Source organism: Ahaetulla prasina, chromosome 6 (assembly GCF_028640845.1).
Source record: "Ahaetulla prasina isolate Xishuangbanna chromosome 6, ASM2864084v1, whole genome shotgun sequence".
Taxonomy (NCBI): domain Eukaryota; kingdom Metazoa; phylum Chordata; class Lepidosauria; order Squamata; family Colubridae; genus Ahaetulla; species Ahaetulla prasina.
This window is the reverse complement of record NC_080544.1, coordinates 64,274,222-64,293,839: the sequence shown is the minus strand read 5'-3', so window position 1 is coordinate 64,293,839 and position 19,618 is coordinate 64,274,222. Positions and strand designations below refer to the sequence as shown.

At 35.5% G+C, this 19,618-nt stretch overlaps 1 protein-coding gene across 3 annotated transcripts in view; it reads left to right on the top strand.

Annotated features, from left to right (window-relative positions):
• Positions 1-19,224, top strand: part of UGGT1 (UDP-glucose glycoprotein glucosyltransferase 1) — a 62,775-nt gene extending 43,551 nt beyond the window's left edge. The window contains exons 30-41 of one of the 3 annotated variants that reach the window (XM_058189190.1): positions 1,323-1,481; positions 3,391-3,476; positions 4,371-4,455; positions 4,807-4,895; positions 5,299-5,403; positions 6,945-7,029; positions 10,856-11,038; positions 12,830-12,990; positions 13,161-13,275; positions 14,816-14,932; positions 15,396-15,564; positions 16,575-19,220. In XM_058189190.1, the coding sequence (XP_058045173.1) occupies positions 1,323-1,481; positions 3,391-3,476; positions 4,371-4,455; positions 4,807-4,895; positions 5,299-5,403; positions 6,945-7,029; positions 10,856-11,038; positions 12,830-12,990; positions 13,161-13,275; positions 14,816-14,932; positions 15,396-15,564; positions 16,575-16,600 (1,380 nt within the window). In that variant the 3' untranslated portion in view covers positions 16,601-19,220. Of the gene's footprint in view, positions 1-1,322; positions 1,482-3,390; positions 3,477-4,370; positions 4,456-4,806; positions 4,896-5,298; positions 5,404-6,944; positions 7,030-10,855; positions 11,039-12,829; positions 12,991-13,160; positions 13,276-14,815; positions 14,933-15,395; positions 15,565-16,574 lie in introns of all 3 variants that reach the window. The other 2 variants (XM_058189191.1, XM_058189192.1) reach the window with 2 other exon arrangements.
• The last annotated feature ends 394 nt before the right edge of the window (positions 19,225-19,618 follow it).

Sequence of the window (19,618 nt, the reverse complement as noted above, 5' to 3'; positions counted from 1 at the left end):
TGGAGGCCGTCTGGATGGGGAGAAACAGACTCAGACTCAATCCATCCAAGACGGAGTGGCTGTGGATGCCGGCACCCCGGTACAGTCAGCTGCAACCGCTGCTGTCTGTTGGGGGCGAGTCACTGGCCCCAACAGAGAAGGTACGCAACTTGGGCGTTCTCCTGGATGGACGGCTGTCGTTTGAAGATCATTTGGTGGCCGTCTCCAGGAGAGCCTTCTACCAGGTCCGCCTGGTCCGCCAGTTGCGTCCCTTTCTGGACCGGGATGCCTTATGCACGGTCACTCATGCTCTCGTCACTTCCCGCCGGATTATTGCAATGCTCTCTACATGGGGCTACCCCTGAAGTGCACTCGGAGACTCCAGTTAGTCCAGAATGCAGCTGCGCGGGTGATCGAGGGAGCTCCTCGTTGCTCCCGGGTAACACCGCTCCTGCACAGTCTGCACTGGCTACCTGTGGTCTTTCGGGTGCGCTTCAAGGTTTTGGTTACCACCTTCAAAGCGCTCCATGGCTTAGGGCCCGGGTACTTACGGGACCGCCTGCTGTTACCTTATGCCTCCCATCGACCCGTACACTCTCACAGAGAGGGTCTCCTCAGGGTGCCGTCCGCCAAGCAATGCCGGCTGGCGGCCCCCAGGGGGAGGGCCTTCTCTGTTGGAGCACCTACGCTCTGGAACGACCTTCCCCCGGGTTTGCGCCAAATATCTGACCTTCGGACCTTTCGCCGGGAATTAAAAACTCACTTATTTATTCAAGCGGGACTGGACTGACTGATTTTTTAAATTCCAAATTTTAAAGTTTTAATCCTTTGTAATTTTATATGGGGTATTTTAGGTTAGGTCAATCTGACGGTTTTAATTCGGCCACTATTGAATAGGTATTTTAAATTGATATTTTAACTTTGTATACTTGCTGTTTTTATTTTTGGCTGTACACCGCCCTGAGTCCTTCGGGAGAAGGGCGGTATAAAAATTTAAATAAATAAATAAATAAATAAATAAATGTTATGTTAGAGTTGCCTCCAGGTGAGCTGAGTGTCATATAAAATAAATAAAAATATCTGCACCTCTTTTAGTGGTAGACGTTTTCTTGCAATGCAGAGTTGTGAATATTTGAGGTATATATTTCTTGGTACAAAACTAATGAAAGAATGGTCTTCTTAGCTGTAGATATGAAGCCTGGAATACCGCATTATCTAAAATTGTGAGATAGACTTATTTATTTTACTTTTCCTACTTCAGCTGTAGCTTCTTGATTCTGATCGTTGTTTTTAATTATTAAAGCTTCTGAGTACTAAACTAGTGGTTATTTCTTTCTACACAGGTGGAGAGTGTAGTGGCAGCGGAGTATGAATTAGAACACCTCCTTTTGGAAGGGCACTGCTATGATATCACTACAGGTCAGCCTCCCAGAGGTCTTCAGTTCACTCTTGGAACATCAACAAACCCTGTTGTTGTTGACACCATTGTCATGGCCAATTTAGTAAGTGACTGACCATCTTACTGAAATTTAATAGAATGCAATATGAAATAGATTTGTAAATATTTAATTGGTCACACATATTATGTCAAGACAGTTTTATAAAACAAACAAGCCATTTTCTGGAATCCAAAATTCAGAATATCCAATATTCCGCCTTATATCTTGTATGGAAACAGATATGCCATTCTCTTGTTTTATTCCTAGGCAAGTAATCATGTAAAGAGGAAAAAAACTTTCACAAAAGTTTTTATTGTGGCTTTTGCTCAGCCAGAAACATAAACTAAAGGCTAGGTTGAGTTAAACATTAAGCATTATAAATAATTTTAAGATTTTTGGATTTTTTTTAAAAAAAGCATCTTCCAGTTATAACTTCAGAGAAAAATAATCTAATAATAAAATACAATTCAAAATAGTAAATTACCCAGCTAGAATCTCTCACAGCATTTTAGCATCTTTTTTTTTTAAAGAGTCTGGGTGAGAATAACTGATACTCTCTTGAGATCTTGGGAATGACAGAATTTATATTTGAATAAGTATTTATAAATTCACTGGAGAAAGCAATTGTGTTTGGAAGAGTTAGCGGTAAAAGGAAACCAGGCTGCCAAAGAACATGGTAGCTGGACACCATCAAAGCTGGCACCAGCCAGAGAATAGAACAACTCAGAGAAGTAGTGCAAGATTGGAAGATGTGAATAAACCTGACCTATACAATTGCCAAGAGTCGGACTGAATGGATAACATCACCATCTATCTATAAAATAAATACGTTGGGATTCACGATTGAGTCTAACAGCTGATAGGTATCTAGTTGATATATGCATTTGGTATTAATTCTTAAAAAGTATTTACAGCCCACCGTCTTCTTTTATTTCTGAAATGACTGGAACATCAAGATAGAAATAATAAAAAATACAACAATTTTGTTTGCTTGGTTGTGTTGCATCTTATCAAACAAGAATATCAACTTGCATTACACATTATAATTTTAATGTTAATATACAGTAGTAGGAATAATCCAGCATAAAGAGATTTTATTCTAGTAGATTTACTAGGATAAGAAAAGGAAGTGAGCTATATGTATAGGTATATGTTCTGAATCCTGATCAAGATATGCTTTCTTTGTAATTATATTTTTTAAAATTTGAAAAATTTTAGAGAGAAGGAAAAAAAATGCAAAGCTGGTACAGTTCTAGAGTCAAACTTCAACTTTTAGGGATGCAAGAGTGTTTTTCAAATTTAATTTTTTCATGTATACTGTAGTTCTAAGCATCTAGATAGCTCTATTCCCAACTGGTCACCTTCATAGGGTAACATTTGTAAATCATGCAATTTTTATATGATCCTTGAGATTTTATGAAAATCCTGTAATTTTCTAATATTTTTCTTGTGTCGGTTTCAGATTATATTTTACTATCCGGTATCAAACAATTATGTTATTTACGTTACATACATACTATATGTATGTCTAGGATCTAATTAAAGCTTATCGATAGGATATTTTAGACATTGGAGGCTGTATCCATTTGTATTAAGGACGTAATATTTTCTGTGCAATGAATAATTAAAAGATCTGTAACATGCCAAGTTTAGTGTAGTGGTACTAAGGTAGATACTAAGCTAGAAACTGGGAGACATTAAATACAAAGCCAGCTGGGTGACCTTGAGCCAGTCATTCTCAGCCCTAGGAAGGAGGCAATGGCAAACCACTTAAAAAGAATCTTGCTAAAGAAATTGCAGGAACTAGTTAGTATTCAGGAGACTAAAACTAATACGAAAGTACACATGTGCACACACAACTTGCCAAGCGAAATCCAGCTGAATTAGGCATCATAATGGGAAGTTTGGTACTTGGTAAATTGCCTGAGGTCAACTAGAGTGTTTCTTTTCCCTTTCCCTTTTTTCTTTTTAGGGATATTTTCAGTTAAAAGCCAACCCTGGTGCCTGGTTTCTGAGGCTCAGAAAGGGAAGGTCTGATGATATTTACAAAATTTACAGGTAGGTTGGTAAAAATCATGATTCTACTTGCTTGTTTCTAAACTCTGTAGAATATAGCCATTCCATCAAGATGGCATTAGGTTATTTATTTAATATACAGTATTTCTATGCTACCACAATAAAAATAAGCCTTGTTAGCAAGAATTAACAAAAATTTTATATAGAGTTTTTCTAAATAGAAAACCCCCACTGTAAAATATCCACTTTAAAAACCCTACCACAATGGCACTATAACAAACCAAGGAAAGGATCTTGGAAACAGCTCAGTCTTCAAGAGTTTTTTGAAAGTCCAGCAAAGAGAGAGCTAGCCTGATTTCCATAGGGAAGCAGTTTCAAAGAATTGGCACTCCATTAGAAGAACTTGGGTGGCCTTATGAATTGGCACTTCAAGAGTCAGGTTGGCTTCATTTCACTTCCCTAATTAAATCACTGGACAGTTTTGAATTTGAAAACTTCTGAACTTAAAATGCCTCCCTCCTTTCAGTTTAGAACAGCTGTTCCACACTTACTAGAAGCGCTGTGATGTCCCAACTATTCCAGAAATGCCCTGAAGTTACAGCCCTGAGGTTTAAAGCTTAATTTCAAGCTTTGAACAACTATTCTGAATTCAAAATAAGAATATTTCTTTCTCAGGATTTTGAAATATTTTGAGCAAGTTCATTTGAACTTTAAAACTTTTACATTCATCAATAGTCAGGTTTCTTTTGTTTCATAAATAAAATTTATATGAAGGTATATATCCATAGTTGGATTAATCTGATTTTGAAATAGAATTTGGGAAATATAAACTATTTGAAGTAAAACCAGTTTTGAGACAGATTTTGACAAAGCAGAGAAAAGTGGCAACAAAATAGTGATTACAAAGCTAATATTTTAAATGTAATTAATTTTTAGTCATGATGAGACAGATTCTCCTCCAGATGCCAGTGATGTTGTCGTTGTTATCAACAATTTTAAAAGCAAAATTATTAAAGTGAAGGTGAGTTTGAAAAGGATGGTAAAGTACTATTTTCAACAAGATTTTCCTTATAAGTTTCAAAAAATATTTTTATATACTGGTATAATTTGAAATTTAGTTGAAAAAAAACCCAGAATATTAACGATGTTAAAAGAACTCTTTGCAGTTTTTGTATAAATATACTTAAGCTAATTTACTGTTTTCTCTTTGTCAGGTTCTTTGTGTTCTCTGAGTTTAATTTTCTTTTAGTTTTTTAATGACATTTCATTAACAGATATTTCTGCAAGAAGAAAAAGAAGCTCATAGATCACTAAGAACCCAACAGTTCAATCCTCGGCACGTTATATTGTCCTTCGTATTATGTCTTTTTAGGTTCAAAAGAAGCCAGATATGCTAAATGAAGATTTACTTAGTGATGGTACTAATGAAAATGAGTCTGGATTTTGGGAATCTCTGAAATGGTAAAGATACTTGCAAGTCCGTCACTGCCTCTTGAATTTCCTTAACTTAATTCCTTGCAACATAATTTTAGAATAGAATAGAATAGAATAGAATAGAATAGAATTTTATTGGCCAAGTGTGATTGGACACACAAGGAATTTGTCTTGGTGCATATGCTCTCAGTGTACATAAAAGAAAAGATACGTTCATCAAGGTACAACATTTGCAACACAATTGATGGTCAATATATCAATATAAATCAGGAATATTTGGAATCAGTTTATATTATTTAGCAATATGTTTCTATTGAAGCCATAATACCACTGTTTGCAATAATGACTAGTAGTTAGTAGAATAACATAACATGAAAGAAACCTTTTTTAAAAATTGAGCATTGCAAAAAGTTTTTTCCCCTTGTTTTAGGGGGTTTACAGGAGGCCAGAAGAAAGAAGAAGTGAAACAGGATAAGGAAGATGTGATCAACATCTTTTCAGTGGCATCAGGGCATCTATATGAGAGATTTCTTCGGTAGGTCTAGAATTAATTTTACTCAAATTGTAAAATGCTGCTTATACATGGACATTTGCAGGATTTTTTGTTTTCTTCATTTATTAGGTTTTGGAGTTTATTTTACCCAAGATTGATTCTGATAAATAAGAGAATAATTTTACAATTATGGTTGAATACCATTGTAGAATTGTAAAGGACAGCCTGTTTCAAAAAAGATCTAGAGGAAAAAATCCACAGCATCCATAGAAAGATTGTTTTACAGATGTTACCATCAAAACGTTTTTCCTTATATTTAAATGAAACCTATATATCTGCAATGTATACCTCTTCATTTCGACTCCTAATTTCTAGTTTCAGTGGCAGTGGAAAATTGCTTCTCACCATTTTCCCTGTGGCATCCTTTGAAGAACTGAAACAACAATATTGTATAGGTTTTATTTCAGCATGATCCATACCAACATTGGCTTTTCCTGTTTCCTTAGTACTAAGGCTACGCTCTTTCCTGGTTTAACAGTTTTGTGCTTACATTTAAATGAGGACTTATTTTAGGGTATTAAGATATTAATTCTGCACTCACTCATGAGCTTTTGTTAGATGGTGATGAGAGGCTTTAAGATGCCCACTGTTCATTTTTAACATACATAAGTACTGATGTTCATCTCTAATGGGCCTTCAGTGGAATTTCATAAAGCTTTATAACAGTTGATATCTGACTCAAAGAGTAAAAATCTTTTTGAATTTTTCAAATAAAGTGTTAGTCTAGATTTTTTAAAAAAACTTATCACAATCTTTTAATGATGTGTTTTAAATTAGCAACTACTCTTTTTTTAAATTTCCTCCCCCTATCTGTCAACTGTGCATTTGCAGAAATCCAAAACACCTAGTCATAGAAACCGAGAGGTGTCAGTAAAGACTCAACATTCTAGGTTTGGTACTGACTACATGCTCACGAAGCCAGAAATATGAACCCACATTTAATACCTTACTTAAAAGTATTCCTACTTTCATATCTGCACCAAGTCTTTTTCAGCAATCTTAATTAGTGGGAAATCAGAAATTCTTACTAATCTCCTAGAGAAAGTATGCAGAAAGTTACCAAAGATCCCTATCTATTTTTAACCTATACCTGTTCTTAAATTATCCAGAATCATTCTAGCCAATCAGAAAAAATGATAATTCTAAAATACAATGTATAATCATTTTAAAATCATGTGGAGTGCTTCATTTTGATAGACTAATTTATGTAGTCTCATACAGCTTCTAATACAGTGGTGCTAATGGGAACTCCTGCAATCTGGTCTGTTTTCATTCTTTACAGCTGTTTGTTAAGAACAGCCTTAAAGCAATTAACTATACCTTTTAAAGTAGGAAAGTAGTTTTATCTCCTTCCAGTGCTGTCTTAAGATAGTCAGTTTGTTAAGATTTTTCATAAGTTTGCAATTACAGTTACAAAATGGGTGAAAAATAACACAAAGATTTAAATTAGTTCTAGATTTTATCTGTTGTATTTTATTTATTTATAATATTTGTTATATTATTTTTTTAATATGCTTTAACAGCATAATGATGTTGTCCGTGCTGAAACACACAGAAACTCCGGTGAAGTTCTGGTTTCTGAAGAATTATTTATCGCCCACAGTTAAGGTTTGTTGTAAGAAAATAAGTTTTCTATTTTATATTCTTAAGAATTTTAGTTACATTTATTTATTTAATAATAACATATGGTTGCTCATGTTCCAAATCATAACTTAGGTGGCTCACAGCAATAGTAAAAAAAAAAAAAATCACACACACACACACACACACACACACAATCTCCTGGTACTCTAAACCTCAGTAGAAAAAACTGGGCTCCAGCCTCAGCCTGTCCCAATACTTGGGGGAAAGCCGCTTTTTAAGGTCTGGTGGATCTGGGAGAGGAGAGTGTTACTTAGAGCAGGGCCACTATTAAGAAGGTGAATTTCATGGGTCACACTTGATGAAAACATTTGAGAGAAGGTACCCAGAGTGTGCCAACCCTATCCAGCCTGATGGAATAGGCAAATATATCCAGGCAGAAGCAGTTCCTCAGATAACTTGGCCCCATCCCATACAAAGCTTTAAGGCTAATAACCAGCATCTTGAATTACACTGGAAAGAAACTGTAGGTCATTTCAAGTCAACAACAGGGTTGTAATATGGACAAACAGAACTGCCCACAACAATCACAGGCAAAGTAGTGAGCTCAAACATAAGCTACTTACTTAAAAAGCAGAAATGCTTCTGCTTTTGCTTCAACGGAACATTCAATCCATAGAAAACAAATTCTCTGCATTTCAAGCAACTCATCTGCTAAATCTCTTTTTTAAACTCCTAATGTCCCTGATTTCTTTTTCCTTTTCATATTCTTGTTGTCTGTAGCCCAAGATCTTTAACTATTCCAACTATTCCATTTCCGTATTTTCTTTCCATGGCTGTTTCTCATTTTTTTCTAAACAGCCAGGTCCGTATCCATTCATTTTTTCACATTTTCCCATCTGTTCTTATTTTTAATCATTTCAGTTTGATAATAGGTAGTTAGAATGGTTGAGAGGGGGAGTAAGATTTTGGATCCAGGTTATAGGGAATCCCAGCTAAAGAATACAGCTAGTTAGAATGCAATTAGTCTGGAGACATATGTTTAATTTAGACTGTAGCTCATTTATTGCTAGAACTACAAGCATATTCCTACACAGCATTTTTCTTCACACAGAATATCAAATAATGTAAGAAAATGTAATCCATTATTCACTTTCCTCAAACTGGAAAATAAATTACATTTTAGAATGATTACACATTCTTGTGCCAGGAGTATATTGATAAAGGTGGAAAATGTGTCAAATTTCATACATACAGTCATGGCTGAAATTGTTGGCACCCCAGAAATTTTTCCAGAAAATCAAGTATTTCTCACAGAAAAGTATTGCAGTAACACATGTTTTGCTATACACATGTTTATTCCCTTTGTGTGTATTGGAACAAAACAAAAGAAGGGAGGAAAAAAAGCAAATTAGACATAATGTCACACAAAACTCCAAAAATGGGCTGGACAAAATTATTGGCACCCTTAACTTAATATTTGGTTGCACACCCTTTGGAAAAAATAACTGAAATCAGTCACTTCCTATAACCATCAATAAGCTTCTTACACCTCTCACCCGGAATTTTGGACCATTCTTCCTTTGCAAACTGCTCCAGGTCTCTCTTATTGGAAGGGCACCTTTTCCCAACAGCAATTTTAAGATCTCTCCACAGGTGTTCAATGGGATTTAGATCTGGACTCATTGCTGGCTGCTTCAGAACTCTCCAGCGCTTTGTTGCCATCCATTTCTGGGTGCTTTTTGACGTATATTTGGGATCATTGTCTCGGACGCAAACCCAGCTTTCTGACACTGGGCTCTACAGTGCGACCCAAAATCCTTTGGTAATCCTCAGATTTCATGATGCCTTGCACACAGTAAGGCACCCAGTGCCAGAGGCAGCAAAACAACCCCAAAACATCATTGAACCTCCACCATATTTCACTGTAGGTACTGTGTTCTTTTCTTTGTAGGCCATTTTCGGTAAACAGTAGAATGATGTGCTTTACCAAAAAGCTCTATCTTGGTCTCATCTGTCCACAAGACGTTTTTCCAGAAGGATTTTGGCTTACTCAAGTACATTTTGGCAAACTGTAGTCTTGCTTTTTTATGTCTCTGTGTCAGCAGTGGGGTCCTCCTGGGTCTCCTGCCATAGCGTTTCATTTCATCTAAATGTCGACGGATAGTTCGTGCTGACACTGATGCTCCCTGAGCCTGCAGGACAGCTTGAATTTCTTTGGAATTTGTTTGGGGCTGCTTATCCACCATCCGGACTATCCTGCGTTGCAACCTTTCATCAATTTTTATCTTCCGTCCACATCCAGGGAGATTAGCTACAGTGCCATGGGTTACAAGCTTCTTGATAATGTTGTGCACTGTGGATAAAGGCAAATATAGATCTCTGGAGATGGACTTGTAACCTTGAGATTGTTGATATTTTTCCACAATTTTGGTTCACAAGTCCTAAGACAGTTTTCTTCTCCTCTTTCTGTTGTCCGTGCTTAATGTGGCACACACAGACATACAATGCAAAGACTAAGTGAACTTCTCTCCTATTTATCTGCTTTCAGGTGTGATTTTTATATTGCCCACACCTGTTACTTGCCCCAGGTGAATTTAAAGGAGCATCACATGCTTGAAACAATCTTATTTATCCACAATTTTGAAAGGGTGCCAATAATTTTGTCCAGCCCATTTTGGGAGTTTTGTGTGACATTATGTCCAATTTGCTTTTTTTCCTCCCTTTTTTTGTTTTGTTTCAATACACACAAAGGGAATAAACATGTGTATAGCAAAACATGTGTTAATGCAATAGTTTTCTGTGAGAAATACTTGATTTTCTGGAAAAATTTCTGGGGTGCCAACAATTTCGGCCATGACTGTATATTAAACAACATGCGTATCTCTATCTACCCTGTTTTCCCCAAAATAAGACATCCCCTAATAATAAGCCCAATCAGACTTTTGAACGCATGGCAATAAGGCCAAGCACTTATTTCAGGGTTCAAAAAAATATAAGACAGGGTCTTATTTTTGGGAAAACATGGTGTCTGTCTATCTATCTATCTATCTATCTATCTATCTATCTATCTATCTATCTATCTATCTATCTTTATCTATCTATCTATCTTGTAAGCAGGCTCTCAGATCTATACCTATATATACTATATATATATGTGAATAGCTTCCCTACAAGCTAAAAGTGGTTTCTCTACCATATTTCAAAACAATAATGATGGAAATGAAATTGCTACAGTCATTATAAGTGGAGATCAAATACTGTTGTGGGAATGAGCTTAATTCTAGTGAGTTGGAAGAAAAACTTTCTCTCTCTCTCTCTCTCTCTCTCTCTCTCTCTCTCTCTCTCTCTCTCTCTCTCTCACACACACACACACACACACACACACACACACACACACACACACCCCTTTGGCAGCATAGATAACTAAGAATAATTTCTTTGAGAATAATACTCTGCTGGAAGGAAAAATATCCTGTGGATATGTTCTAGTGCACTATAACCTCTATTCCTGGTTGATGTTGTTTTTCCTAGTTTAAAATCGTCTTTGCTGGGTAGTACAAAGGACAATACACCAATATCTCTTAATTTCATCTACTTATAGTCATTTTTCCACACAAAAGTCTTTGCTTATAAGAAATGTAGGAATGCAAGAAAATTAAACTTCGTTGGTTTTGAGACTTAGGCAAAATGTGAAGATTCCTGCTTTTACAACCTGCTTTTACCATTATCCTTGAATGTTTTTCATAGCCAAATATCTGGTTTTGTTAAGAATAATGTAACATGTCCTTTATGGGTTTTTTGGTAATTTGTATTAGAAGCTGTTAGGACAGTAACTAATATTTTGTTCCAGGAATTCATCCCATATATGGCTAAAAAGTACAATTTCCAGTATGAGTTTGTCCAGTACAAGTGGCCACGCTGGCTTCACCAGCAAACAGAGAAGCAACGTATTATCTGGGGTTACAAAATTCTTTTTCTGGATGTGCTTTTTCCCCTGGCTGTTGATAAATTCCTTTTTGTAGATGCTGACCAGGTAAGTGGTTTTGAAGACTCAAATGTTATTTATTTTAAAAAAGAATGTCTGAGGTGTCTTTTTTAGCTACAACTTATATTTTAAATGTTAAAAATAATTTACAAACTTCATATAAGTAGAAAAAATAGCTGGTAAATGTAAAATCCCTTGAAAATTAAATGGGATAAAATGAGTTAATAGCACAGTTAAATCTAAAGAAAGAAACTATATTTCTAATTTTTTAAAGAGAGTGTTTCACAGTTTAAATGCTAGTATACAGAAGGCCTTGTCCACTATCCTCATAAGTTATCCACTGTTGATGGTGGGACATTCACAGGTGTATCTGAAATACTCCTATGAGAACTGAGATCTAGAATCCAGAATGTTTAAGGCTTTATAAGATCAGCCTCTTGGATACAAGCTTAGAAACAACAGCAACCAGTGAAATTGGATCTAGAATCATAATTAAACAAAAGCACAAATCAAAAAGCAGTCTGGCTGCCACTTTTCACAATAACTTCAGTTTCCAAAATCTCTTTAGCATAGCTCTACTTATAACAAACCTTGTCATCTGAATGATGTTTAAGGTATTGATTGCTATGGCTAGTTCCAAGATGAGCCTCAAATAAAAGATGACCCACTATAGGGTCACCTGATCCTTCATAATTGATACCAAATGCCCAAAGCTGCAAAAACTCAATCCTGCATTAGATTATCTACTGACCAACAGTACGCTTGCCTTAAACTACTTCTGACTGATTATTTTTGGCTTCCTACATTAATGATTTACATACTTAATGACAAGAAAATGATGAGACCTGGCCCCAGAATTCAGGATGATTTATCCCAGATAATGAGAGTATCTATTAGGTTTCTTAGGAAAATCCTAACAAATCAGTGGGATAATATTCTCTTTAGCACAATCTTTTAGGAGATAGTGCTGAGGTAAGATCCACCAAATTCCCATATTTGGTACATGCCAAAGAATGGCACCATATTTGACATATCTAGCAAATGAATATACAGTAATCTCCCGCCTATTTCCATCAAGGTTGTATATCATATTCTGGACTTCTGATTGGACATTTATTATTTTCCCCCATAAAACTTGGAACTTGGTTGCCTTCATTTATTCTAGACTCTTTCTCAGAAAAGAAACACTAAAAATCAACATATAGTTTACAGTGTGATGAACAACTTTTTTCATCTGTACTGATCTACTGCATGATAGTTGCAGGAAACTGTCATGAAAAGGAGTGGTGATATGAAAACCTCTAACTTGCAAGCAAGCTCTCAAATGATCATAGGAGATTAAACAACAGTTGCTGTCAGGCAAAACATTTTAAATATTTGTGATCTCTAGTAAGAACTGATATGAACTCATTTTTGCTGGTGTCTGTCACTTGGTTTCACCTAAATCTATAGACCCCCTTAATATACTTAAATAATTTATTTATTTTTTAAATTAAAATATATTAAATTAAACCAATTGATTAAAAAATATGTAACATGCTATGTGTTCAAGCTGGCTTTTGTTTTACTGTTTGTAGTATATAGACTACAAGTGGAGATAATGGACATGATTCCTTATTCCTCTCCTGAAGGCAGCTCCAAGGTTTGGGGCATGTAATAGTATTTTGGACATACCCTTTCCCATGAAAGTCCATATATTTGGGGTATAGCTTTGGGAATGGATGGAAAAGTATTGTTCCCATAGATCATATTTATTTAAGAGCAAAGTGGATAGATTGAGATCCAAATTCCACATTTTGGAATATCTAAAATGTTAAACTGAACTATTTTTTTCTTTAGATTGTGCGTACAGACCTAAAGGATTTAAGAGATTTCAACTTGGATGGAGCACCTTATGGTTATACACCTTTCTGTGAAAGCCGCAGAGAGATGGATGGCTATCGATTTTGGAAGTCAGGATACTGGGCAAGCCACTTGGCTGGAAGAAAATATCATATTAGGTGATAATGTTTGCACCCCAAATATTTCTGATCTATTTAGTATGAGAGTAAATAGTAAATTTATTTTGAATGTTACAAATAAATTCCAATCTGAATTTATTTTGCATTTTACTTATTTAGTGTATAATTCAGGTACAAGTGACTAACAGCTGTCCTTTCTTTGTTCTTAGTGCTCTTTATGTTGTAGACCTAAAAAAGTTCAGAAAGATAGCTGCTGGAGATCGACTCAGGGGACAATATCAAGGACTTAGCCAGGATCCAAATAGCCTCTCCAATCTTGATCAAGTAATTATATCTTTTATATGTATAATTCTAATATTTTGTTCAAAAGAGATGCACATCTTATAGTAACTACTGCATTTTTAGAGAATTTTCCTTCATTTGTGGCAGATATCAGATTCCAAAAATTTGAGTTTCCTATTCTGTGCAAAATCAACCTTTAGAAACTTGTAGAGTGGGCATTCAACTATAAAGCTTTGTGGAATACAAACATAAGATAGTTAAGAATAACAAATACCGAGGAATAATGTAGAAGTTAAAGAAGATAATATTTTGTCAAGGGATTCATGAATATGCATTATGGTTACTAGTAGATGGACAAATAGGAATATGTATTAGTGGCAACTGGAGTACTGGTTATAGATCTGCAGGAAAGATGGCCGTGGTAGAAAGGAGGCATTCACAAACTACCTTCCCATCCCCTCTGCCTACCTTCTGGAGTATATGGATATAGCTGAAAGCAAATGCAATCCATCTGGGTTAGTCAAGCTGGTATCCTTATTCTTGATTCAGCAGATGCCACCTGTTTTCTGGAATTTAGATGGGAAAAATCTCCCTTCCATAGGACTAGGTTTTTAAACAAACGTGTTGTTTCTTGTGACAGGACGAATATGGCCAAAAACTTTGGAATGTGTGGTGCAGTACAAACACATCATTAGAGTAGTGACAAAGGAATTTAATGTTAAAAATAGCTCAAAATATATACTTGGGAAATAGCATAATGGAATCAAATTGAAGGCAGTTTAGATCTATATACAACAGGTGGCAACTATTAACCCAGAAAGAGAAAAAGAAAGTACAAGTGAATGTAAAATGATACAGCTGAGTAAAACAGCACTGAAATTCATCCACACATACACGAAGCCAACACCAAAATTCTTTTGCTATCCTTTCTCTGCCAACTTTATCCTACTGCTTTCAGTTCTCTCAGGACTTTTACCATAGGACTGAAATCCCAAACCCAGTTAAGAAATCTGCGCCTTCATTTCTTGATACTCCGGGGACTTGCAGCCAAAGCTACAGGAGAAAAATAAACATCCATTTGTTTCTTCGTTAGACTCCCACCCCTGCTACTCACTGCAGAAGAAAAGCACTTTATAGAGCTGAAAAATATATGAACTTCCAAAGTATAATCCCTTAATCTGCTAAAACACGCAGATGAGCCGTAGTTGCCATCTGTTAAATGCAAGGTACAATAACTCAATATAATTTAAGAATTTCTGGAACTCTTCAGTGATATGGTTGCAGATGAGGTAGGCTCAAAAGTAATTAAAGATAAATGTTTTCCATTGATGCTTGGTCTTTTCTAGTATGCTTATCCTAAAGTTTTATTGTTTTACTCCACATATTCTGTGCTCTGAGAAATATAGCTCCAGTGTATTCCTCAATACAATTGCTTGCCCCTAGGGCATGTTTTGTTGTTTTTGTTTTTTAAATTTGGTCAGCAGATTTGCAATGGATTAATTTTAATTTATATGCAACTAATACACTGAATATTTTTTAGAAAAAATACAAAGAAGGAGAACTGTAAATTTCTTTTTTATAGGATTTGCCCAATAACATGATCCATCAGGTCCCCATTAAATCACTACCACAAGAATGGCTTTGGTGTGAAACTTGGTGTGATGATGCTTCGAAGAAGAGAGCAAAGACTATTGATCTGGTAAAGTTGGTTCATTATATTGTGTTTGGAGGGGGAGCTTATCAGGGGAATAGGTGTTCACCAGGCTACCAAGTGGCAATTTAGAAAATAGAATTCTGAATAGAATTATTCAGTATTATTTCAAAAGACATCAAGAAACAATGGCATTAAATTATAAGGAAGAAGATTCTGATTGGACATCGGAGAAATGATAAAGGCAACAGCTGTTCAACGGTGGGAGATATCGCCTTGGGAGATGGTAGAGTTTCCTCACCGAAGGGTTTTAGGCAAAGCCTACCTAGCTATCAGTCAGGGGTACTGCAGTAGTGAAGCCCTTTACCAGGCAAGTCATTGGACCAGATGATATCAAGGTCCCTTCCAACCCTGTATGAGTCTATGCTTGAATCTTAAGTTCTGAGGGAATGTTCAGTACATTTTTCCTTTATGTGTCCCCATTACCATTGACATATGTGTTATATTGCAGTGTAATAATCCAATGACAAAAGAACCCAAGCTGCAGGCAGCAATGAGGATTGTTCCTGAATGGCAGGATTACGATCAAGAAATTAAACAGTTATATAATCAATTCCATCAAGAGAAGGAGTCGGGAGTATTAATTACAACAAATGAAACTGAATCTCAAAGTCAGAAAGGTAATTATTTTTCATGGCATTCATTATTTTAAGAAATATATATTGTATTTCCCATAGAAGTCGGGATATAGATGATTGTAAGAAAGTAGAAAGGGACTAAAGCCATTGTGTCTTCATTTTTAGAGAACTTAAATGTAAACTATATACTTCAAGAACTGGTCGTATGTAACTTTTTGAGTCCTTTTTAATTGAATAGGCATTAAGCGGCTACCTGTAATTTGACCTCAGTGATAGTATAGAAATGGAACTTTCTTTTTCTTAATATTGTTTATGGGTAGTCCTTGCTTAATGTCCATTCATTCAGCGAATGTTATGATAGCTCTGAACAAGGGATACTTATGAGCAGTCCTTGTAGTTGTGTCCCCGCATTCACATGATCACAATTGGTGGGCTTGGCAATTAACCCAAAATTATGATGTTGCTGTATCCCACCATGACATGATCATCCTTTGTGAGCTTCATTGCCAGCTTCCGACAAGCAGACTCAATGGTGAAGCCAGCAGGAGATTGCAAATGATGATCAGCTGACTGCGGAAATTTGCCTAATAACAGCAACTGGGACTGCAACAATTGCCATTGTAAATTGGTGTGGTCACAGGATGTTGTGCCCTACAAACATGTCACATAGTGACCAAGTTCCCAGTCTCCATTACTATCAGTGTGAGGACTACTAGGAGTATTGTTCATGAATGTATTGCATAATTGTCCATTTATGAGTTTGAAGTTTTTTTTTTTTTAAATGAACCATTCTGCATTTGCCTCTTTATTAGTTGTAGGTAGAGCTGTTGTGTAATTTAACCATGTTTGTTTTCTAGTTGAGACTTCTCTGGCAGAAATAGGAAAATGTAGTAGAAGGAACGGTACTCTTATTTATTTTATCCTTTTGCCATAACAATACATTAATTGCCAGACCTATGCTATTAATGGCATTTAAATGATATGTGGTTATTATATTTGTGCTTCTTCATGTTTACCTACATATTTCTCTCTCTCTCTTGTTTTTTCTACAGACAAGCTATTGCATGGGGAATTATGATCATGGTGACATACCAAGTGAGACTATTTCATAGACAATTTTTCTATCAAATACTAGTTTTTCGTAATACACTTGCAAAACTGCTGAGTAAAATTGGAAGGTGTGGGTCATGCATATTAATTGCAATTCAATTGATTCTGACAGATTGAATGGGAACTGGATTATTTGAATTAGCTGAACTGGTTTTCTTTGCACCTGTGAGAGATTGAAGAATCTACAGAAGGATATGGAATGAGTAAAAAAGAAGTGTGGTGAAAAGCCTCTTTTACCAGCTTTTGGCCAAGTCTACCACACTATGCCAATCTATGTCAATACGCCTCTACACCTTTCTCAGGAGTCCAGAGAAAGGGTAGCTACCTTGAGGATGAAATATGGAGAATACACAGGCATTTCCATCATTTCAAGATGCTGAAATAGAGAGTGCTCTTTCAGATTTGCACAGAGATTTTTATGATATTTTGGACTGATTAATGCAGTCAGAAGTCAAATGGATTTTTTTATCATAGCCTTTGTCCTAATGGGAAAGTCACAGTTCTTTATTTAAATATATTACATTGTGAATATCACCTCAGATGACCCATAACTGAGCAAAAATGTCAAAGCAATCCACAACTTTTGAAATATATATTTGCAAATGTGTATTTTAATGAAGCAGACTTTCTGTGGTACTTAACATCTTTTTCCACTGACAACCTAAATGGACACTTCTCTCCAATTTATTGAAAACTGCAAAATTATTAGGGCATTAAGACTGCTGTACTTTGTCATCGTTCACTGAATGTACTTTTTGTTCATGCAAATCTGTGGAAATTTTTTGATTATGTAAATTTTATAAGTTTATTTTTTCCCCTCAAAAAAAGCGATGTCAGGTGAATAAAGCCTTAGAGTTCTTATATTTTTTTCTTTAATTCTTTTCTTGTGGAACTGATATTTGTAGTAGTTTTTGCATATTATATATGCACAACTTTCTGGTCAAATTTTCAATTGTACAAACACATTTATTTACATGTAAAATGGTATCTAAGGAATGTCAAATCTTGTAATGTTCCCTCCTCGCCACTTGTAATATTTTTTGTTACTGCTTTTCAAATGAAATAAGCAACTTCTGTAGAAAACCATCATATTGTGGATATATTGAACAATTGCCTGCAACTTTGAAATGGTTTCATATACTTATAACTTGTTTTTTTTTTTAGTATAAAAATATCCTTTGCTAGAAGGATTAACATTAGGGGGGGAAAAACTCCACCACCAGATAAAATCTAATCTGTGAGAGAAAAAAGTGTTTGCAATTCACATCTAATACTGAATATTGAGAACAAATTGCAAGCTTTTCGGTGCAAGCAATAATTTCTAATTTTGCATTCATATTATGAATTCTATGAATTCTTATTATTATCACATTATCTGTTATTCTACAGTGTAGAATTTAAAGTGCAGTCTTGTAAGATTCAAAACATTGTAAAATTGTATCATAATGCAAGGACACACTATAATCCCTCATTTGAAAAGTCATGTTTTGGGTTGTGTTGAAATGTTTAATAAGCTAAATACATGTAGTCCTCACTTGCTAACCACTCAGTCGGCAACCATTCAAAGTTCAACCACAATTGAAAAAAGACTTATGACCGGTCCTGAAAGTTGCAGTTGTTGCAGCATTCCTGTAATCACACAGTTGCGATTCAGGTGCTCAGGAACTGACACACATTTATTTATTTACTTGTTCATTTTTTATTTATATCCCACCTTTATTATTTTTACAAATAAGGTGGTGAACATATCTAACACACCTTCCTCCTCTATTTTCCCCACATGAGGTGTGTTAGGCTGAGAGAGAGAGAGAGTGGCCCGAAATCACCCAGCTGGCTTTCATGGCTTTCATTTACTATGCTGCTTGCAGCATCCTGCAGTCACATGATTGCCATTTACAACTTTCACAGAGCGCTTCCGACAACCAAGGTCAATGGGGGAACCAGCAGAAAATTAAAAGTCACAGACCCATAAGATTCACTTAATAACCATACGTGATTTGCTTAATATCATAGCTTAATTGTGGTTAGAACTGATGTCATAAATTGGCATGGTCACGTGACTTTACAGCCACATCATTTAGTGACAGTTGCTGGTGCCAATTGCGGTCAGTAAGTAAGGACTGGAGGCAGGATACTTTGTTGCCACTCTTGGAGAATTTATATCTAAAGTAGCATGTAAGAACAAGCCTTTGATAAAATTCTGTTCCTAAGAGGCTCAATTGCTTTAGAATGGCCTTTCTCAATCTTTTTATCCTGGAGGAAACTGAAATAATTTTCAGGTCTCAAGGAATCCCTGCATAAAGTCATACATACCCCCTTCCAATGCAGTACATTTCTAATCTACAATCCACATTTTACAACATTTAAAGCAACATCAAAGCCGCAGGCTGACAGCTGAGTCGTGGTGTGTGAAAATTCTGATTGTGCTCTGTGCAGTGTATAAAGTCCAAAAAGGCTTTTTTTCAATCCTGATCCCTTGCAAAATCCCAGTGTTTTGTGGAATCCCAGTTGAGAAAAACTATTCTAGAACAAGAGCAAACAATGGTTGTTACAATCAAGATCTGCACTTGGTTTATATTACATGTGGACCTCAAATAATGCATTAGTAATATAATAATAATAATAATAATAATAATAATAATAATAATAATAATAATAATAATAATAATAATAATAATGTTGTTTTAATTTGTATACCGCCCTTCTCCTGAAGGACTCAGGGCGGTGAACAGGCAAATAAAATACAAACAGAAACATACACAATAATTAAAACAACCCTTAAAAAACTGATTCAAATTTGCCAGAAAATTTTAAATAACATTACACCCCGTAAAAATTACAGAAATTTAAAACCCATCAAAATTCAATTAAAATTTAAAATTTAGAATTTAAAATCAGGCCAGTCCAGCCATACGAAATAAATAGGTTTTAAGTTCGCGGCGAAAGGTCCTAAGGTCATGTAGTTGTCGAAGCCCAAGGGGAAGCT